Raw genomic sequence first — 21,880 nt, 5'->3', positions numbered from 1 at the left:
GTTAGGGTAAACTACCGTATACTTAGGGTAAACTATACTATAGTTAGGGTAAACTACAGTTGGGGTTGGGAGAATTTAGCGGGAAGGATTATCCTGTGATTTCAAATTATCTCCCATAACCCTCGCCAGCCTCCTCTATTGTTTTGTCTGTGCGAGCAGATCTTGATCGGTGTTGATCTAGATAAGGACCTGACCTTAGTCCGTAGACGGAGCTCTGGTGTATCTCGTGCGTATAGACTCTCCTACTAAGACGCTAAGTACGAACCGTCGCTCCAGGTTGTAGACTCGCCTGCCCTCTCGTCCCCTTGTGGAGGCCATTTCAGAATACACACCTCTCAAAAAGTAGGAACATTCTACGAGCTCCCCTTCTCTTGGAATGCGTGGTCCGGATGCGTGCAGTGAAGAATGGAGTAAGTCACTATGATAGAGGTGATCGACGGGGAGGACACAGGATATCTTTGTCCACCTACAGAAGTCCAGACAGCAGATCCGGTTGATCGCATACCGACCTCCCGAGCAGATTACGGTCACATCCGCGGTATCGGCGTTAGCATGGAAGCCCAATTTGAAACCGCTCGTGAGATGTGCTCCACAGCCTCTGGTCCTCCGACTTTTCGGTCACCGGCGTGTTCACATCGTCGGTATGCCCCTCAACGGCTCATTTGTGGAATATGTTGCCCAGCTCGGGCATCGAGACGGCATTATTATTAGGAGACGGAGATAGGTACAGGGGACAAGATACGGGGAACGACAACTCAGCAGGATGAACAAGTAGTACTCTAGCGAATGGCAATATACGATAACAAAACACCTGTCCGATACGATTGTTACGATCGCCGAATTACTTCCTCTTCCTATCCTCTCCGCCCTCTGCGCCGAGCACCTCACTCCGGAACTCAAACCTCCCGGTCCTCTCCAGTCTCTCGACGAGGACATTGCCAAACGCCGCGACAGGCGTCAACACGCCTCTGCGTTGCGCCAGAGCTGGAAGATGGTCACGCGCAAGGAGGATGGAGAGCACCGGCTCGGATATTATTACTATTAGGATGAAAGGATCGAGGCCCAAGTCGATCATCCGGGGAGAGGAAAAGCATAGCATCAGATACGTACTCGAGGTGAGAAGGTACCCTGGGCAGCCTTGACCGATTAACTGTGATTTTACAACCGTCAGTTCCCTCCCGCTCGCGATATTGCCGTTGTTTGTGGATGTCGACGCCGACGCTGATGGGGAGTTGGCGAAAGCAGGGACAGCGGTAGTAACGTTCGTGACGCGACCGCGGAGGTTGGAAGCCGACGTTGAGAACAGCATCTCCCATCCGTGAACGATCCAAGATGCTTGTAGGAGAGGTATATCGAATAATCGGACGGAATGGAATCCATGCCGCAGCTTGGAACGATGATGGCGCCAGTACGGGTTGCTGCATAGTCGAATTCGTAGATGATATCGCGCACCCAAGGGGGTTCTCCCGTCAAATCGACATAGTGGACTCCGTGTCGAACGCAGGCCCTATAACGTACAGCCAATGAGATAAAACTAGATTCCAGTAAATTCGCCGAAAACTCACCGAACAACGGGCGTCCCCAGGTCCAATACGGGCCCACCGTATTTATTACCACTTTCGCACTCTACACGACTCTTTCAACGTCTTCGGGATTCGTCACGTCAACTAGCACTGAGGGAACGAGCGAGGCGTCCAAATCAATAGACTTTGCGAGGGCTGTTAGCTTTGACAGCGAGCGGCCTTCACCTACTATCTAGGAGGGAACTCGAGGCCAATTCCGTGCTAGTTCCCCGCGCGCGCCGTACCCCTTACCCCATACTCCAACTCCCGGCGAGGAAAAGGAAGAGGGCACACGGGAGGGGACGCGAACGAAACACCAACGTAAGGAAACGCCTACGCCCTCAAGCCCTGTCTTTCACCATCCCAGCATGACATCGCCAAAACCCCCAGTTGGCCGTTGGCCTCGTCTACCAACTCCCAGCGACGAGGTCCGCCAAGTCGCCGCCGATTCGACGTGTCGAAGGCCATTTGGTGTGCGTAGCGAGGTCACTGCGGAGGGATACGCAGTTTAGCACGAGAGACGAGCGGATGGATGAAAAGTGAGAAGGGGACGGAAGACGAGCGACGCGTCGGGGGAGCAAGGAAGACGAAGTGGGAGAGGGAGAGAAAGAAGCAGTGGGGAGACCACACAAACGATAAAACGGGAAACAGAGGAAGAGGAGATGGAGGCCACGCACCGTCGACGCGATCGATCTCGTTTGTCGTGCGCCATCCGCCTCGATCGAGGCGCGCTTTGAGTTCGAGATAGTGGCGGGCACTGTCGCCTGTGTTGCGGGTATCTGCAGGCGCGGGCTGCGGGCTGCGGAGGAGGATGTGCGGATGGGTGAGTTGGTTGGTTGGTTAGTGGGTGGCAGCAAGCGACGGGGACGAAGAGGGGGGCGGGAACTGGGAAGGGGGAAAGGGGGAAGGAGCAGGAGAATGGGGATGGGAAAGAACGCGGAAAAGGAAAGCGAGAGCGGGAACGGGTAGGTACAGAAAGTGGGGAAGGAGGGAGGGATCACGAACGAACCACGAAACGATGACGGCGGAGGGACTTACCTCCATCCCAAACCCATGTCCACGTCCCACATCCACGGTCCACACCCATGCCCACGCTCCCGCAGTGCCAGTGCAGGCCCTGCAGCTGCGTACTCGCCTCCCCGGTACAAGTGCGTTTATGTTCGTATTGACGTCCGTGTTCGCATTGTCGTTGGCGTGGGCGTTTGCAGCGCGTCGCGACGGTGCCGCAGGATGGGATCTGCGAAGGAGTAGGTTACAGGGATTGGGGTGTTGTGAGTACGCGTCTGAGGTGGGGACATGGAGGTACAGGTTTACCTGAGTTCGTGTGGGGTCGACGATGGCGCAAGACGACGCTGACATGAGTCACGACGCCCCATAAGAGGGATGGACAAAGTCAGAAACGGGGGACGTGACGACGACGGATTGACGTAGACGACGTAGATGGCGACGAGCAACCCGCGCTGAAGGCAGTGAATACCCTTCGTGCTCATGGACCCAGCCACTTACCTTTGTTCTCCCTTCACAGTGTCCACTCTTCACGTTACGTCCCTCTCGTGCCCTATCGCCACCATTAGGCCCCGCTCACCGACCCTTGTCGAACCCCTACTTCGTTCGCCAGCCAAAACTCAGCCGTAGCGCGTCTCGACGTCCGTGTAGCGCCGTGTCGAGGAGTTTCAGCTCCAGGTGAACATCGACGACGGTGAAAGTGGAGAGGAGCTGCAGAGAGGATGTCAGTCAGTCATTGGGGTCGACAAGAAGGCGGACAAGACTCTCGATGGCGCAAGCAGCGCCGAGAACAGGATGATAACGACGATGAAGGCAGCGGCTGATGGTGCCCAGTGTGTAGATACTAACGTCGTTACTTCCTAGATACTGTAGTAGTGAATGTACGCGTAGACTAGTAGTGTAGTCTAGTAAAATGCGAGGGTCCGCCTCCGGCAGGACAAGTCCGTGCGACACCCGCGTGAGTAAAGTGTGATAAGGATGAGTCCGAGAGTGAAAACGAACAACTGAGAAACTTCGGACGCTTCGGACGGCTTTGGATGGCTTTGGATGGCTTCGGACCCGCTCGGACGCGGACAGACAACTTGGCTTCGGATAGTACGACGAGGACGGCAGGAGAATGACAAGGACGGCAGGAGAAAGCAACTTCGGATCGGACTCGGGCTCGGACTCGGACAGCGGCAGACTCTGACAACGGATGAGAAGAACAGTTCGGACGGCTTTGAATCTGACTCGATGTGGGGGGGAAACAAATCTGATTCTTCTAACTACGAGTACAGGAGGCTTTTGTAGCTACGAAAAATGTCAGATGAAGGAAAAGTCCGAAACGAAAAGGCACCAGGAACGAGTGATGGTGCTAGTATAGTCCAAGTATTAGAGTCCGAAAGCAAAAGATACGAAACAATGATCCGAGCTGTCTGATCCGTTATCACGTGTGTCCGGGACGGGTTCGTGACGTCCGAGTCATGTGCGAGCGTGTCCGAAGAGTCGGAGAGGGGTCGATAGGAGATAGGGGAGGTCGGACTGCACGGAACGAAAGGGTTCAACCCTTACAATACCTTGATACACGATCCAGGGCGGCAGGCTCCCAGGGCACCGTGACGCGTCTTGCAAGTCCAGAAGCGCGTAGATGTGATGTGTTGTTCGGAGGTTGGAGACGTGGCATGGAGGTAAGTCCTGCATTCTGCGTGTTTCGAACGTCGTTGACGGAGACTCGCAGGTTGGCTGGCAAAGGTTCTTGACGTGGGACGACGTGAAGACGGGTAGATGGGGCAGCAGCAACAGGCGACGTTGGATTAGCTTTGACTGAGAGGGTTGGTCCGACGAAAGTCCCGACGACGGAGTTTCAGCGGCTGGGCGCTTTCCTCAAGCGCCAGCGACCGAGTCCGTCGCCACGATCGAACACCTGCCCCTCTTCGCCCCTCATCGTGTCCTCCTTTTGCTATACCCATCTGGCCTGCCTTTCGAACCTAGCCCCAGTCTCTGCTTGCTCGACGCTGCCAACGCCTTCGCCGCCCGCCATATGCTAACCAGCACGCTAATGTTCCGCCGTGGCAGTCCTCCGCCCTGCTTGTCATCCATCTTCAAGACAGTCGACTGCGCCCACCAAAGGTCCAGCGTCGCATGGACAACCCTCTGTTGGTCGTTCGCGGTGATTGGGCGCACACTCGCAACTGGAGATAGACGGCCGCGATGGTGCAGAACGAGGGCAGGGACGTAGGAGATGGTGTTGGCCGTCTTTTGTCGGAATCTACGGATTAAACCCGCAGGTGAGTGCACGCGCAGAGCTGGAAGATGCCTGTACTGACCTGGGCATTCTTCAGTGGGACTCTCTGGCTACTGGTGTCCCGTGTCCCGTGTCTACCCTCGTCTCCCATTGTCGTGGTGTTGTCATTGGAGTAGCGCGTCGGGTTTCTCCGTCACCGCCGTCCCTTGGCCATCCTCCCCCCCTTCCTCCCTTCTATCCCACTCATACCGTATACGTTCCGTTGGTGGATTCCCAGATCCCCTCGACATCACTCGTCCCGTTACCTCCACCCTGCACCCACATCCACATCCTCGCTCCCGCAGCACCAGTGCGAGCGTCAAAGCTGATGGTCCACCACGGCGCACTTCGTCGGGCATGCAGCCCGGAATCGCTGGAATTTGGGATGGGTGGAGGTGCGAGGAGGAACGCGAGGACTGAGGGAGGCAGTGGTTGGGCCCGAGAGAAGGGCCAGGCAACGACGAGCAAGGTAAGTATGCACGCCCTCCATGTTCCCCGTTTCGTTCCTTCTCACTCCTTACTCTCACTGACGCATTCACTCACTTAGCCGATCGATCTATACGTCCCGCGGCCGCCTCCCCTGTCTTCCAACCTATTCCCCCACCCAATCACAACTCACGCCTACCCTTCACCCCAAATCATTACCACGCAACGAAAATGCTACAGACTGAAGGGGAAGCCTGAGAAAACGAGGAAAACGACCAGAGCAGCGACTTTACGCGAGGGGTAGGTTGCTAATAGGTCGTATCGGCCCCAAACGGCGCTGAATCACCCACGTAAGCTCGCGCTGCCTTGGTTTTCCCACCCAGCCGCCTTATATCACCGCAGACGGCCTCGACGGCCTTTGGGCAAACGTCGCGCGTATATTCATCTGGGAACGTGTCAGTGAACGCGGCAGAGAAGATTGGGAGGCGAACGAGAGGGAGAACGAGAACGAGAGACAGAAACCAAGAGGGAACCGACGTATAGAATGAACAAGGTGCGTGCCCTTCGAATGGACGAATGCGTGCTGACGCTTTTTGCGCCAGCGCCTGCCCCAGTCGACTCCTCAACAGACGAGGGGACGACTCGCGGGGATTGGCAGTCACGAAATGGGGAATGAACGAAGAGGGAAGGTGGGACGCGAGGCGTCCCTTCGCCATCGTCATATCCCAGCATCACATCCCGGTCCACTGCGCTACCCTGCCACCCCGTCACCTCGCCACCATAGAGCTTCGGTATCCCAATCCATCCAGCTACGCTACCCCATGCGTCTGCTCTGGACCCCGAGGTGAGCGCTGGGGATTGAAATGAGAAAACGAGGGATGGGACACGGCAAACGGAGATACGAGATACGAGACACGAGAAACCAGGCACCGGACACGACACACGAGAAACGAAAAACAAGAAATGAGAAACGGGACACGAGAGACCTAAGAATATGCGCGCGGAGAACGGCAACGGCAACGAACGACATCACGCATAGAGACACCAAGGCCCTGCGTAAACCCGATTCCAACTCGAGCGTAAGTCTTCCCAATCTCTCGTTTTCCCTCGCATCGAGATAACCTTCCAGTATAGAACACGTTCCTGTCCTATAGATGGCGTTGCTTGCGCGGTTGGACTCGACGATCGTCGCCGATCTATTACCCTTGCCGCTGATTTCACCAGCGCGCAAGCGCAGCCGCCAATTTTGAGCGTCGTCGGCCTCTGCTCCCCACGAAGCCCTGCCTATCTACCTCTCCGACGACGACTCCTCGAGCCATCCAACTGATCACCTTACAATTCGCTCCGCTCCCCATCCCGACTTCCTCCCTCAACAATCCACATTCGTGCTCCACGGCCCCGTTGTCTCTGAAGTTCCCCGTCGCCGCTCTCCAGGGACGTGAATGCGTGCTAACTTGGTACGTTCTCCATTTCGTTCCTTCTTACTCCTTACTCATGCATTCACTCACTTAGCAGATCCATCTATCCGTCCCGCAGCCGCCAAAACGCCTTACATGTCTTCCACCAACCCATTGCATCACCCCATTGCATCACCCAATCACACCTCAATGCCTACCCTTTGCCCCCCAAGTCAGTACCCCATAATGAAAATGCTACAAACGAAAGGGGAACGCCGAGAAAACGAGAATAACGTCGACTTTATGCGAGAGAGACAACAAGGGCATTGAACCAACCAGCAAGCTCGCATGTCGCGCGTACATGTCCTGGGAACGAGTCAGCGAAAAGAGAAGACAACACCAGAGAAGGCAGGCAGGCGAGCGGGGGGAAACCGAGAATGAGAGACAGACCACGAGACGGGAAGGGGGCACGACAGGCAGAACGAGCAAGGTGCGTGCCCCTTCGAGTCAACGAGCGCGTGCTGACGCTTTTTCGCTTTTTCGCGACAGCGTTTGCCCATTCCACGCGTCAACACACACGAGCATAGACGAGGAGCGGGAGCGGGTAGATGCGCGAGGATACGAACACACGAGCCCACGAATCAATGGGAGACGGCACGACAGACGATGGGTCGACTCGCGGGCAACGAAAGGACAAACGAAGAAGGAAGAAGCACGCGAGGCAACCGTTCGCTTCGCTGCCGTCGTGTCCCAGTCAACTGCGCCACCCCATCGCCTCGCCACCCTGCCACCTCGCTATCCCAATTGATCCGATCCTAGCACGCAAGATGGCTTCGCCCAAATGGATTGCCCGCGACGTCACACAACGCTTGCGCTCATCGCTCGAAGGGTGTCTACTCAACAGTTGGGACGAAGGACATCTCCACTATTCCCACCCCAGCACCTTCGCCCCAATCGTACGAAGACGAACTCCTCCTCTATAACTATCACTCGTCCTTCGTCCGCGCTCGTTCACTTACTCCATCGTGTGCGTCAGGCAAGTCGCGATCGGCGCCCACCAAACAACGACCCTTGGTGCACCCGCTAGCACAGGGGAAGCTTCTTGCACCCAATCTCAAGCTTCGGGATTACACTGGATCGTGCCCAAGCCTTTCGAGTTCCACAGTTCGCTCTCCCTCTTCCAAAGGAAGTCAAGTAGAGGATGGAGCTTATGGATACAGGCGTCCTGTCATTGAAAGTGAGTAGCGTGGTGTTCTTTGCATTATCGCAGTCTCTTATCGTCCTCTAGCACGATCCTGGTCATATGACAACGTTCCTACCTATCAACCAATGAAGATGCCGCCCTCCATCGAGAAGAGGAAGGTTAAGCAAATGGTTGATGGGGTGGAGAAAGAAGTCACCATCGAAGTCGAAGTCGAGAACAATGGCAAACGCCTCTTCAACTTCCCCGACAAGCAATACTACACCCGGCGATGAACGGCGGTGGACTCCTCACCCACAACATCTCGGCTCTGGCCTTCGCTTCGTCTCGCCGTTCAGGTTATACCTTGCATCGATGATATCATTACATCCCACATATTCCCCATCCTCATCCCTCTCATCGCTTCAACTTTGGGACCAAAAGTGCCATATCATCTTCCATTACTTTATTCAATGTGCATCTTCGAAAGGATTCCTTGTACTGTTTATTATGTACTTTGTACGGATTTTCTACGATACCTTACGGATTTCTTTTGTTCATATTTGTACTAGCCGCCGCCGAACGTTTACCACACGCTGCCAGCAGGGCTCCCTCTACGCCATACCTTCCGCCGCCACATCGTTCAACGTCATCGCCGCCGTTGCCCTCATGTATCATTATGCCGTTCGACGCCTCCTCACACGCATCGCAATCGACCATCCTACCTTACAACTCCTCATGATCAATTGTTTATATCTCCCCTTCCCAGCACCATATCGCTATCACTTTGCTATCCTTCCGGTCACTCTTCCTGATTCTGTTACTTGCTCACGAGCGATATCACCGCATCCTCGTCGAAGTCCATGGATATTCTGTCTGTACATGTTGTGTATATATACAATATTTTGCGTGTCTACGGACAATGAACACGAATAATACAGTGGTTCCACGAAATAGATAAGCATAAGGGATGGGAGTGAATTTCAAAACCTCTGGGTATGTTCAGCAACACTGTAGATTAGTAGTGTGTCTATCATCGTCCATTTTTCGGGCACCAATATATATCCCAGAGAAAATAAGAGTGTAAACAAGAACAGGAGAACTTCGATAGCAGTTGCGAGGTAGATGAAAGGTAGATAGGTAATGTCCAAAGGTCCGTTGTGTATGGTAACAAAGCTATTATTTCGGGAGTGAACTAGTCGCAGGCGCCCGGAGTGTTTGGTGTTTTACTTGAGCCTCCATTTTGATCCTTTGTTTACGAAAGTAGTCGTCTTTGAGTTTGAAGGAATTCAAGAGAGAAAGGAAAGCGTCGGGGGAAGATAGGAGAAGCGAAGAGGGTGGATGATGAAGTAGCTGGAGGACGGCCTCTGTGCTTGTAGCTTCTAGGATTTGTCGACGGCAGGTGCTGATGAGGGCGAGACCGACGCGAACAAGGAACCTCCCTCTTCGTCAACACGCTCCCTTCATCGTACGTTCAGCGAGTGTGGGATCTCTTTCTGTTCGAAGGTGAGCCCGTTCCTCCACCATTTCTCACCGATTACCCGAATACGATATACAGGTATCCCGTAAACCTACGATCTGTGAGTACGGAGCAATCACGAGGAGAGGCTGCGGCGTACCAAGGGAAGCAGATAGCGGTCGGATTAAGGGACATTGTCGTGAATACTTTCTTGGCCACCTGAGGATCATTCGCCTCAAGTGCCCGGCTGAACAGCATGGCGTCAACCTCCATCTGTGAACTGCTCGAGGAGAAATAGGGCCGAAGATACGAGTCCATCAGGGAAAACGAACGTCCAAAATCTGTCTTCCTCAGGTGCCAACAACGGGATATTCCCGACAATCAAGGTTAGACCTACATCACGGTCAGTTGAAAACACGAAGAGGCGAGTTAATCAAAACGCACCTCGACTATATTGCACATCTGGAACCATGGTCAAGTACGCTTCGAGTAACGACATCATGGACTCCCTCATTGTGGGGGGTTGGGAGTTCTCTCGAATATACGCTTGCACGTCCCTTTCGATCTCCTTGTAGCTCGGTACATGCCCCCTCTTCACCAACTGCTCATATACCTTCGGCACATTCTTTGCCTTCCCGTCCGTCAGATGGATCCGCACCAGATACCTCACGGAGGACGGGACACCCTCTACTAGAAGCTTCTTCACCTTCTTATTCTTCCTCGCTTGCGAAGCAGGTACGGACGACATCAGCGCAATCCACCGGAGCTCCCTTTGCCTATGCCCACGAGAAAGACATCGCAGGACTACCCGTTCGCAAGAGTCCGCCAATAGTCAGTTCTGGCTTGCCTAGATCGATGGACCCTCCGTCCTTCACGAAAGACGAATCTTCGCTGGTTCTTGCGGAATGAAGGTGGCTGAAGCTGGGTCGTACAAGCTCGAAGTCCATGCCCTCGGCCTGCGCTGTCTCGTACTCATTATCGATCGAGCTTGCGGCGATGCTGGAGGCGTCATCTTGTCGACTTTGCTTTCGCCGAAGATTGGGCAATGATAACTTCGAGGGTAGGGATAATTGACGGGTGACCATTGGCGTAGGCGAAGCTACCATCCCGCAGGGATTCTCCCCATCGACGGAAACCCTTGAAGCAGCGCTGGAGGAGACGTCAGGGATAGAGTTTTGTCTCGGAGGCGTCGATGTAGATCCTCGATCCGACGTCGATTGCTGAGTGGGAGATGTCGGAGAGGCGCCCGACGACCTTTTCCTTGAAAGCGACGGCGGTACTATGATACGAGGGGAAGGAGGCGCGGCGAGTGTCGGATTCGAGGTCACTTGTCTTAGTTGGTGTCGTCGTGAGGAAGTGGTAGGAGACGAAGGCGCAAATGATGTGGATGACTGAGACAGCGGACTGGTGGGAGATTTGGGGCGCCTCGTGCGCTGAGACCAGACGATGGTATCGACAAGGGAGATGGCGCGTATGGTGAGCGTAGACTGGATTGAAGCTTCAATGCAGGTGGCTTCGGCGAAAGTGTAGTGTTTCCTTGCGACGCCCGGCTAGCTGTTGACGATCTCGCCATGGTCCGCATTGACGGGATCTTCAGAGGGGTGTTGTCGTCGCTATCAGGAAACGCATCAATGAAGTCCGGAAGAATAAGAGTATACGAATAAACGTACGAAGCAATCGGCATCGGTACTTCGATGCTTGTTGAGCCAAAGTCGGAGAAACTCCTTGAACGAGGCCGCGCAGATGATGCCTTCGGGTAGAAATTTGGCCTTGGAATAACGCCTGAATTAGGTGTGGCAGATCCACTGGCCGTTTTTCTAGAGGTGACGCCGCTGCGCTTCCATGTACTTGTACTTCAATTACATTTGTCGTAGGTAGAGTGACACCAGGCGGTTTGGGGCTGGAGGTATCTGGCTGAGGTCCAGCGGGCCCTCCGGACAACGTCCTTCCTGGCGTCATAGACCCCGGTACCCCTCCACCAGGCGCAGACGCGGGAGGCATTAATTCAGGTCCACTAGCAGCCGCGATGTTGGCTGGTCCAGGAGGAGGCCATACAAACGGCTCGGGACTGAATGTGATGGCTACTGGCCCAATAGAACTCGCCAAATCGATGTCACATCTAGCGAATAACGTCGGGCCTCTGCCCAAAGTTCCTCTCGACGTCATCGCCATGTGCAACGCCCTTGAGAGTCCGCCAAGCCCGCTGCCTGGGTGACGTGGGGGAGGGGTGGCTGTTGTCGGCGGATACTGCGAATTGGCGGCGCAGACAGATGGTCTGGCTCGCTGGGCCTTTGGGAACCATACGGCAGCGCGGCAACGTACGGCAGAACATGGGAAGTGGGGTCACGAATATACATCGGGCCTTGCGACAAAACAGTCGGCTTCGGCGCGTTAGGATGGGGCATGAAGAGACTACATCTCATCCCAGAATCGGGATTCTTTTCACCTCTCAATTCAGCCAGAGACGGGCGAAGGTGGGACACTAGTGGAGCCAGTAGTTGAGCCACTGGGGGCTGGGGTGGTGGAGGAGGGGCTATTTCCGAGGTCGCGGAAAGGAGAATCGCGAACGGGGGAAGTAGTCCTCGTTATCCCTTCAAGCGTGTCGCAGCCAAATCGTGAGGGTTTGCCAGTGGCAACCCTGGCGAAGCGATGTCGTCGACGCCTCCCTTCCAGTCGTTCCGAAGGACCCCTTCTCCCGCTGGTTCGGGACTTTCTTGGCGTTCATCGGCTCCCTCAAAGTCTGCAGAGACGAAACTGTTATCCCCGATCCTCAACTTCGCGGTCGTCAGGCTGACATCCGGAGCCCGCTCGTCGTCTTCGACCACAATGCCTCCCGGTACACCATACGTAGGAACGTCGTCGTCCTGCCCCTGAACGGCGCTACTAGCGCTACTCATACTCGAAGACGTATGGTTGATTTGTACGTTCCTCCCAGCGCCAGCGATGTCTCCATCGTTTGCATTGGGGCCCCAATTCATCTCTAGCCTCTGCCTTATTGCGCTAGTTGGTCCATCTAAGGTTGGGCTTCAAGTTTCACAAGAGCAGGACCTCGCGGCCGAGCACACCCCGCCTGTACTCGAGCACGCTGCGGAGCAGGCCGACGACTGGATGGCGACGAGGGGGAGAGACGAGATGTTGTTGCCGAGGGGGAGCTTGCGCATGTCGGACACCGAGTCCCAGAGCACGGCGCGGTTGTCGAGGGCGATCCAGGTGTTGGATGAGAGCGCGACGGACTGGATCGCGGAGAGTGGGGTCGAAAGGGAGGAGTTTGCCGCGATTGGGAGTGGCGCGAAGGCAGATGGGCCGGCGTAGAGAGGCTGGGGGAATACGGCGATCCCTGGATCCAGCACAAGGTCCAGCGGGAGGTTGATGTTGGTGGCGTTCCCAAAACCAGGAGACGATGATAAGGAAGATGTGGGCAACGTGGAGGAGTTTGGGATGGGGGTTCAAACGTTCATCGTGGACGTATACTGTCCAGGTAGAAGCTCTAAGATATCGTGGCGCCAACTTTGAGAAACGAGCCGCGATACGTTTCCTCGAAGACTAGCACTTACTGGTCATATTCGAGGACCCTTGAAGAGGCACTCCCCTGGCGTACACACCACTATCGGTGGCGACTGTCCATTTGTGAGTTCTGCGAGGTAAGTCTAGCCATCATCCTCGGGAAGTATTAAGGAAAACCTACCAATAAAGAGATGCTAGAATGCCCGGCGGCAGGAGGCGCATATTACGGCGCATAATGGTGGTGGTGATGGTGGTGATGAAGAAGCAGGAAGCGAGGAGTGGCTTGCATGTCTGACCGTTGGTTCACAAAGACAAGTGCGTTGTTGTTGCGTGTTTGGCGTCCAAATCAGGGGGAGCGCCAAACAAGCACCCATGAATGTCCAAGCGAGGTTGAGCACACAGTGGTGACTGGTCCTACCAAGGGCGACGGATATGGGCGGGCGGGTATTCGAAGCATTCTCGCGGTGGTTGCTTGTTGCTGGCGGTCAATTATGTCACCTTTTGGCGTTACAGGTGAGCGTCGTCGCGCTACGTTAACGAGGCCAGTCGGTGCAGTCACTTGGGGGCGCTGCTTACCGTGTTGTAGAAAACGGGGATACGACATACGAAGGGCGTGAGCGCGAGAAACCAAGGGAGTACGTAAAGAAACGATGGCAAGGCTTGGTATATCGGCAGACATGCAGGCTACGGCATCTGGACAGGGCTACGGCCGTCTCTTTCCAACGGGGGATTTTTCTCATCACTCCCATGTTCGTCCCAGTGACCGTCCTCATATAATACACTTCCATACGCTGAATCTTACAACTCTTCAGTTAGCCTCGTTCTGAAGTTTTTAAAAGGGACTGTCGCTCAGCCTTTCCTTCTCGCTCTGCTTTCACCCATTGCTTTCGCTGCTCAGCCCATATCTGCCGCATTGTACCAACAGTCCTTAATAGAACGGGCTCAAAACTTGGTCAGTTCCTTCGATGTTTGATGGTAACGACAGCGCTAACAGTACAGCTACCATAGTATCCTTGGTTCAGGCATTATCTTACTCATTCGCTTTCTGTTCTGTCGTTCCTCGTTCTGGAAGAAAACCGCCTCTTTCGGATATAAAATCACTCGGAATGAACGCCTCGTCTTTGGAAAATGGGATTGTGTCCTCTGATAATCGTTCTGCTTCCGACGGTAGGAAGCAAAGCCCCCCTGCGTTCTGAGATCTGGCAGACTTGGTATGTCTCTTTATTTGGTGAAAGCGCCCTACTCCCCATCACATGGCGCGGGCGGCCGTCCTTCACTTAACTTTTTTTCCATCACTCAAAACGAGAATCATGGCCTTGATGCTAATATTGTTGATCTGTAGTGGTTCGAACTCGAGCATCTCGAGCATGAGAGGCAGCGCCTTCTCCAACGCAAGATCTTCGAGGATCAAATGCACGCCTTGGAGGTGCAACAGGCCCAGGAACTGCTGAACATCCCATACGACCCATCTGTAAATGGCAACAACTTTGCTGTCTCTGCACCTACCACGCCCCCGCATGTCAATGCAGTTCTGAACAGCGACGCTAGCCATGGATATCGTTTGGGACGACGGCTGCCTTTGGACGCCGAATGTCTCTCACAAGCAGTGGGAAGTGCAGTCGCTGACAAGCGCAAGTCGGTCACTTACGCCCCCTCGGTCAACCTCTCCCCCGACCTTGCGGCCACGACCAACGGGTTCACACGGAATCCCGGTGCTAAAAGCATGCCTGCTAGTCGCTGCACGTCCGCTAGTAGTCATGATGAAGAATTGGCTAGTCAATTGCATGGACTTTCCTTCGGTGGCGATCGTTCAAATAGAGCTTCCCCTGTTCCAGGATCTAACTCCACATCCATTCTAGCTAAAGGTAGCAGTCACTTCATGGACGATGAAGGTGCACGGTACACTAGCACTTATAACGCTGGTATGATGTTGGATGAGCAGCTTGACCAAGAGATGCACAGTACGTCGCGCCACTGCCAAACCCTTGCCTGCTTTTCCTTGACACTAATCCTTGTTTGGTAGATGCAATGAGACACCTCCCTACTTCTGATGAGGACAAGTTTGGCAACTCGTATCCCCAGAAGGTAGATCTCGGAGAGACGTGTCGTGGTTTTTGCTAACTCTGGCCCCTCTACTTAGACATCATCCGCAGCTCTTGACCTCGCTCACATTTCGCAAGCTACATCGCCTCAAGCATCGTATTCTTCTCTGTCAGCAGAGCCACATGAGAAGTCATCTGAGTGGCCACCTTTCCCAAGCCACCCTCGTGCGCCAGAAGGGCTTTCATCTCGCAACGAACATCACAATGTCACAAGTCCCAATGTTCCATTGCATGATATGAAGCTTGCGGGTGTGGTATCTGCATCCGCAACCCCTCTTCTACAGCAACATTCGCAGTCCTCTCTTTTGCTGTCGTCTCGCCGTGGATCTCCACCTTCTTTCTTAGACACGCTAGCCTCTACCCGATCTGTCACTGCAACAACGTTAGGTACCCCTAGTGCGGTGCCTCACATTCTCAAGACCCCGGGAACCCCGTGCACACCCGATACGGGCGTCTTGAGTCCTTGCATTACTTCACATGGGTCTTCCTTTGGCGACCATAGCCCCATCAGTGCGAGCGACCTAGGCGCTTCGTTGACCCGCCTTCCGTCTGGCCAGTTTGATGGTAGCTACAGTCCTAATGGCTCAGCCCTTGATGACTCCATGCAGGTATGTCAAATTTCAATGATTTTCCTCTATGTACGTACCACGAGCTAATTCCGCCTCGTAGTCCGGCGTTGATTCCAGGTGTGGCATGAACGGCAGTCCGTACGGGTGTGCCACCTCAGCGAACAGCACGAAAAGTGGTTCAACAGCATTGTATCGCCACAATGGTTCTCGATACGGACTCAGTGCTCCAGCCAGGCCTAGCGTTGGTGGACGAGATAGCAAGATGGGTGGGCTTCACGGTCCTAAGCACAACCGCGGAGACATCGACAGGGAATGTAAGTTCTTCCGTTGCTCATTCTCAGCACATTTAATTAACGAGAACTACAGTCAACCGCTTGGCAGGCACTCGATTGGAAGACCTCCAGGGGGAAATAGCGACTATGTGCAAGGATCAACACGCCTGCCGCTTCTTACAGAAAAAGTTGGAAGAAGGCGTTCCAGAGCATCGGGATATGATCTTCCGTGAGACTTTTAAACATTTCCCAGAGCTAATGAATGGTAAGCACGCACGACGAACAATTCACGTCCATTTTAGAGGCTAATTTTCCACCATAGATCTATTCGGTAACTATCTCTGCCAGAAGCTGTTGGAGTATTCCACGGATGAACAACGGAATTTGATTTGCGAGTCTGTTGCGCAAGATCTTGTCAATATTTCCCTCAACATGCACGGAACGCGCGCAGTTCAGAAAATGATTGACTTCCTTTCTACTCGACGCCAGGCAAGTCTTGTAATAGTTGTATCTCACCTATTCCACTTACCGAACTGCGCAGACTGATCACCGATACCATGTTCAGATTCGTTCCATAATTCTTGCGCTAAGCCTGCACGTCGTAGTCCTGGTGAAGGATCTGAATGGAAACCATGTCATTCAAAAATGCGTGAACAAATTGGCCCCCGAAGACAATCAGGTGCGTCCATTTATAGGGCAGCACACGCCGTTGCTGATTGTCTTCCCCTCCATTTTGTAGTTCATCTACAACGCTGTTGTGGCAAATTGCGTCGAGGTCGCTACTCATCGGCATGGGTGTTGCGTTCTCCAGCGCTGCATCGATCGCGCTTCGGAGAGCCAGGGAATTCAGCTCGTCAACGAGATCACCTTCAATGCCTTGACGCTTGTCCAAGATCCTTACGGCAACTATGTAAGTCGACCTCTTCTGTTCGCTTGGGTGACATCGGCTTATCCCAATATCAGGTTGTTCAGTATATCTTGGATCTCAACGACAGTCGTTTCAGCGACGCTGTAATCCGTCAGTTCCAGGGCAATGTCTGTGCTCTGTCCGTTCAGAAGTTCAGCTCGACCGTTATCGAGAAATGTGTCCGTGTAGCAGAGCACGCCACACGCAAGATGCTAATCGAGGAGTTCCTGAATCATTCGCGTTTGGAGAAGCTTCTCCGCGATTCGTGCGGTAACTACTGCGTGCAGGTTAGTTGCATGTTCGTTTCACGTACTATTCCATTCGTCTGCCTCGTAGTAGACCGCTCTCGATTATGCCGAACCCAACCAGCGCGCACTCCTCGTCGAAGGGATTCGTCCTCTCCTTCCCCTGATCCGCAATACGCCCTACGGCAAACGCATTCAGAACAAACTGCAACGTGAGCAGAAGGATCAATTGCACGGTTTCAATCAACAGGCGCTCACCATGGCACTGGCCACTCTAGGTATCGGCGGACACGGAGCAGCGCGCCACGTTCCTCAGGCGATGCACCCCTCGGCGGAGCTGTCCATCTGATGCCGCAGATGCACTCGCTCCAAGCACAAGGCCTGGATGGCTATGTCCTTCAAGGCGGGTCCCCGCATGCGTCTGGATTGCCTGCACCTGCCCATCTTGGCGGATTCTCGAATTCCTTTGCTGGCGTGAGCCCCTTTGCTGGTGTTGGCCTTGCTGGCCCCATCGCTGATCCGTACCAGAGGGTGTCCTTTGGCTATGGCATGTAAAGGGATGTATTGCACGCCGTCATATTGTAGTTATTGTTCCCTCGAAACTACATTGTATAAAGTGGCTTTATTTAAATTCGTAGACAAATTGGATTCGGAAGTACTGGCGGCAGAGGTCAATACCGCACTTGCGTATGAGGACCAGCATGATGGGCGCAGAGGCGGCTGGGTGTGGTATGATTCAGTGAACATGACGACGGAAAGCGCGGCAGGATACCATTGGCGAGCACCCTTTCCGAATTTGCGGGGACGAGAGAACCAGCGCAGGCCATTGCGCCTCCACCCGCTCCCACTCCTCGTCTGTGCTCGCGCGTGGAGTCCGTGCGCCGAGTGAGGCAAGCGCCGTCGCAGTAAAGCGTCAGCACGCACTCGTTCAGTCAAGAGGGGACGCACCTCATTCATTCTCCCCCTTCTCGTCTTGTTTTTTCTCTCTCGTTCTCGTTTTCCGTCCCTCATTCTCGTTCGCCCTCTCGTTCGCCTCCGGAAACTCTCTGCCGTCGTCCTCGTTCGTTCACTGACACATCCCCCGAGGAATGTACACACGACGTTAGCCCAAAGGCCGTCGAAGCCGTCTGCGGTGATATAAGGCGGCTGGGTGGGAAAACCAAGGCGGCGCGAGCTTATGTGGGTGGTTCAGCGGCGTTTGGGGCCGATACGACCTATTAGCGGCCGCGGGACGTATAGATCGATCGGCTAAGTGAGTGAATGCGTCAGTGAGAGTAAGGAGTGAGAAGGAACGAAACGGGGAACATGGAGGGCGTGCATACTTACCTTGCTCGTCGTTGCCTGGCCCTTCTCTCGGGCCCAACCACTGCCTCCCTCGGTCGTTCCAAAGGGCCGTTCCCGTGCCCATGTCCCGCATCATCGTCTTCACCCTGCACGCCCCCATTCGTATGCACGGTCAGCGCACGTTCGCGAGTTCAACCACGTCGACGCACCTCTGTATTTATGACCTCGTTCCTCGTTTCTTCGTTTCCCGTCCGCTGCTCTCCCTTCGTCGCTCGTGTATATGTACGTGTCCACTCCGCGCGTGTGTTCTCATTATTCCGTCGTCGTCGTTTGATGGCATTGAGTGCCTCGTTTCTCGAGTTCCCTTGTTTGAGTGGGCGTTCGTTTGAGTTTTCCTTCGTTTGCGTTCGTTTCCGGGCCCATCCCCATTTGCACGGGCACCGTTCGTGCTCGACAAGCCTGTCTGCGCCATATGAGGTGAATGCGCGGGGTAAAAAACAGCCTGACTCACCTCGAACCATTCAACGCTTCACGTTTCTATTTCACCATTTTCTCCCTTCGTTTCTCCCTTCGTTTCTCCCTTTTATCGTTCACGTTTCCCCCATTTCTTTTCGTTTGCCGCCTGGCGCTTGCCTCACTCAATTCCCAAGCCATTTCATGTTCAGGAGCGATTTCGAGGGCGTGGGTGCTGACTTTGGAGAGTGTGTAAGCGCCGGCTTGAGCGTCTGGGTGTGTTGGAGGTCCGTGGGGGCGTGTATAGGAGGTTAGGCCGTGTTGGAGGGCGGTGGGGTGGGTTCTGGGCCAAGTTCAGCCTAGTTGGGTACAAGGGCTGTGGAGAACGTTCACGGAGTGGGTAGGATGTGTGGGTATGAGTTAGCGACCAAGGGTCGCGTCTGAGTGAAAGAATGCGTGAGTGAAAGTGAGTAGCGAGTCAATATGGTGCTCACCAACGTGGTCCCAGATTACGGACCGGCGACGACGCATGTACGTGGTAATACGCGGCCCTGAGCCGAACGTAGTGCGATGCTGGGTGAGTGGGTGACGAGGCGGTGACGGGAGGGCGTTGGCTGTGTAACCCTTCGTGTTCCCTTTCCCCTCGTTCGCATCCCCCGTCTCCTTCTCGTTCTCTTAGTACACTTTCCCCGCGCTGACTATCCACCATATCCAGATCCAACCTCGCTGCTCAACCCGCACGCACTCGTCGTCTTCCTCACGAACGAACGCCAGCGCCGCAAGAGCTGGTGTATGTCTCCGTGTGTGCGTGCCTCCGTGCGGGACACTCGACGCTGCCGACGTCCCTGTCAAGGGCATACTGCGCGCTCGGGGAATGAGCGGGGAACTCGCAAGAAATCAGGGTGGTATCGAGGATAGAGGCGGTGAGGGCAGAGAGCAGTGACAGGACAAGGATAAAGGTATACACGGACGGCTCTGGGTACAAGGGACAAGTAGGGGCCGCAGCGGTGATGACGAAGAATGGAGCAACGACGGGGGTACTCAAGATGAGGCTGGGCACAGAAAAGGATTGCACAGTGTACAACGGGGAGTGCGCGGCATTGGTATTGGGAATGGAGCTGATCAGGCGGCAGACAGGGATCGAATCAGCAAGCATATACGTCGACAACCAAGCAGCCATCATAGGGTCGCGCAAGGCCAACCCTGGGAGCTACCTCCTCGATCACGCACACACAGTGTTTGCAGCAGCACGAAGAAGGAACGCAGGGATCAAGCTGACGGTACGCTGGATACCGGGGCATGAGGGAGTGGAAGGGAACGAGAGAGCGGACAAAGCAGCGAGGGAAGCGGCGGAGGGGTGGGTGAGCAAGAAGGGCAGCCTGCCAGCGCCACTGCGGGAGAAAGATGCGATAAAGAGGAGCAAAGCGGCGGTGATTCAGGCATACGAGGTCAAGTTGAAGAAGAGGGCAAGGAAGGGATGGATGCTGTCAGAGAGGTATGGGAGGATGGTGGAACTGGGGCTAGGGAGGACGTCAATGGGGCACAAGAAGGCAGTCGAAAGCATGACCAGACGGCAGGCAAGCATCATCACACAATTGCTGACCGGACACGCGCCTCTGAACAAGCACCTACACAAAATCGGGGCCGTCCCATCGCCAATGTGCTCGGCATGCAGTCTATATGAAGAGACAGTCACGCACTACCTGGCAAAATGCACGGCGCACCGGGTGGCAAGGGAGGTACTGCGGGGGGAGATAGGGAGAGCAGCGGGAACAGCGACAGCAATCCTGGGTAACATCAAGCACTACCCAGCCATCCTGAAATTTGTGGCACAGACACGGCGGATCGTACACGAATAGGCGCATCTACGATACACCTCAAATAATTCACTACTACAATACTCGACACATGCACGGGGCTCACTACCTCAGACATGCTATTATGCGGTATAAACCGCCACGGCGCTGCCAACGGCGGCGCCAGGCAGTGGTCAGAGGACTACTTCTCTTGGATATGGCACGGACTAGACATAGGCGGTAGACACAGTAGTACATACCCTCCCACATATGGCAACGCCACTACGGAGGCTAATTGGATTCAAAAAAAAAAATCAGGGTGGTATTGGTGCAGAATCAGGGTACATCGTCTCCCTCGTCTGCCCCGCCTCGCGCGTACTCACACCTTTGTTTGTTTCATCAGCGCGGGCGTACGTTTGCAGACGCAGGCACTTGTGCTGTCAGCCGTCTCCGCCTGCGTGCCCGTCTTTCGTCTTTTCGTCGTCTGGGCGTAGTGTGGGGGTAGTGTCCATAGCGTGGGTGGACGTGCTAGGGTGGCGTGGAGAGGGGATACAAGGCGATGCGATGGGATACGATGGGAGGGAGGGAAGGTGTACTACGAGGCGAAACAATGGAGCAAGCTGCGAGTGCAGGCGGGATGCAATGAGACGGGGGATGGAAGTGAAGGTGGGATGGGAGTGAAGACGGGGAGTGCGTGCGCATGCAGCGGGTGGTCTCCATTTCTTTTCGTTCCTCTTCGTACCTTCGTTCGTCCATGCGCTGGTTGCGTTTGCGTGTGCAGCCAGATCGTATCCCTTCCGTTCGCGTCCCATTCGTATTCCTCCATCCTGTCGTCTCCTCCCGTCTATCCAACTTCGTCTTCCTCCCGTTTGCTCGTATTCCTCCCTCGCGTACGTTCGTATCCATCCCTCCCCTCCGTTCGCATTCCTCCCTCCCCTCCATTCGTCGTGTCGTTGATTAATTCGTTTACTCCCCCGAGCGCCCTCTCGTTTTCTATGGATTGTCACGGCTGGTTTTTGAAGCAGCACCAGGCCGTCTAGGGAGAGGCCAAAGGATGGTGGCAAGTCACGCACTAGAGGAGTGGGTACCGAAGGCGGGGACATCGCGGAATAGCGAGGGATGTAGGGGATGAAGGAAGGAGAGGCACCACGGGGAACGCTCTGAACCAAGACATGTTCGTAAGTCGTTCCTGTTTTGTAGAGAAACATGATCGCTTACCTTGTTGCTTGTTTACTGGTTCGTGGGCTCTTTCGCCGCGGTCTCTCGTATGCCCAATCGCTAGAGGTAGCGCGTATTCTTGGTCGGCGCCGTGTCGTCTCCGGACGAGCCTAGCACGCCTCTCTGCCGTGCTAGTCTCCCCTTCGTCTTGTCGTCGCCAGTGGGGGTTTTGAGGGCGCTTTGTGCGGTGTGCGCGATTAGAAAGTGGGTGGCGAGAACGGTGATGTCGTGCGCAGGC

The 21,880-nt window shown here is 54.7% G+C and overlaps 7 protein-coding genes across 7 annotated transcripts; 4 read left to right on the top strand and 3 right to left on the bottom strand.

Moving 5' to 3' along the window:
- Positions 1-841: 841 nt before the first annotated feature.
- On the bottom strand, positions 842-2,938 carry PC9H_009078 (uncharacterized protein; the record flags this gene model as incomplete). Its single annotated transcript, XM_036778585.1, has 6 exons — positions 842-1,387; positions 1,453-1,507; positions 1,566-1,626; positions 2,240-2,354; positions 2,601-2,799; positions 2,877-2,938. 6 exons carry the CDS (start codon positions 2,936-2,938, stop codon positions 842-844), a joined length of 1,038 nt encoding a protein of 345 aa, XP_036630013.1.
- Positions 2,939-4,587: 1,649 nt separating this feature from the next.
- Positions 4,588-5,932, top strand: PC9H_009077 (uncharacterized protein; the record flags this gene model as incomplete). The annotated part of the gene is made up of 6 exons (XM_036778584.1): positions 4,588-4,702; positions 4,749-4,834; positions 4,889-5,299; positions 5,378-5,556; positions 5,612-5,793; positions 5,859-5,932. 6 exons carry the CDS (start codon positions 4,588-4,590, stop codon positions 5,930-5,932), a joined length of 1,047 nt encoding a protein of 348 aa, XP_036630012.1.
- A 1,158-nt stretch (positions 5,933-7,090) lies between these two features.
- Positions 7,091-8,129, top strand: PC9H_009076 (uncharacterized protein; the record flags this gene model as incomplete). The annotated part of the gene is made up of 4 exons (XM_036778583.1): positions 7,091-7,143; positions 7,203-7,380; positions 7,473-7,890; positions 7,942-8,129. The coding sequence occupies 4 exons, from the start codon at positions 7,091-7,093 to the stop codon at positions 8,127-8,129; spliced, it is 837 nt and encodes a 278-aa protein (XP_036630011.1).
- A 1,425-nt stretch (positions 8,130-9,554) lies between these two features.
- Positions 9,555-10,040, bottom strand: PC9H_009075 (uncharacterized protein; the record flags this gene model as incomplete). The annotated part of the gene is made up of 2 exons (XM_036778582.1): positions 9,555-9,685; positions 9,737-10,040. 2 exons carry the CDS (start codon positions 10,038-10,040, stop codon positions 9,555-9,557), a joined length of 435 nt encoding a protein of 144 aa, XP_036630010.1.
- Positions 10,041-10,068: 28 nt separating this feature from the next.
- PC9H_009074 (uncharacterized protein) lies at positions 10,069-11,251 on the bottom strand (the record flags this gene model as incomplete). The annotated part of the gene is made up of 4 exons (XM_036778581.1): positions 10,069-10,779; positions 10,855-10,905; positions 10,963-11,061; positions 11,156-11,251. 4 exons carry the CDS (start codon positions 11,249-11,251, stop codon positions 10,069-10,071), a joined length of 957 nt encoding a protein of 318 aa, XP_036630009.1.
- Positions 11,252-11,318: 67 nt separating this feature from the next.
- PC9H_009073 (uncharacterized protein) lies at positions 11,319-12,604 on the top strand (the record flags this gene model as incomplete). The annotated part of the gene is made up of 4 exons (XM_036778580.1): positions 11,319-11,481; positions 11,559-11,766; positions 11,901-12,212; positions 12,277-12,604. 4 exons carry the CDS (start codon positions 11,319-11,321, stop codon positions 12,602-12,604), a joined length of 1,011 nt encoding a protein of 336 aa, XP_036630008.1.
- Positions 12,605-13,287: 683 nt separating this feature from the next.
- PC9H_009072 (uncharacterized protein) lies at positions 13,288-17,446 on the top strand (the record flags this gene model as incomplete). The annotated part of the gene is made up of 14 exons (XM_036778579.1): positions 13,288-13,309; positions 13,383-13,545; positions 13,613-13,748; positions 14,139-14,757; positions 14,820-14,881; positions 14,937-15,506; positions 15,568-15,781; positions 15,834-16,004; positions 16,062-16,246; positions 16,305-16,418; positions 16,479-16,649; positions 16,703-16,933; positions 16,986-17,198; positions 17,249-17,446. 14 exons carry the CDS (start codon positions 13,288-13,290, stop codon positions 17,444-17,446), a joined length of 3,069 nt encoding a protein of 1,022 aa, XP_036630007.1.
- Positions 17,447-21,880: the final 4,434 nt, after the last annotated feature.

The sequence above is a fragment of the Pleurotus ostreatus genome, assembly GCF_014466165.1.
Source record: "Pleurotus ostreatus strain PC9 chromosome Unknown scaffold_6, whole genome shotgun sequence".
Taxonomy (NCBI): domain Eukaryota; kingdom Fungi; phylum Basidiomycota; class Agaricomycetes; order Agaricales; family Pleurotaceae; genus Pleurotus; species Pleurotus ostreatus.
The sequence above is the reverse complement of the archived record's forward strand: the minus strand, read 5'-3'. Positions and strand labels throughout refer to the sequence as shown.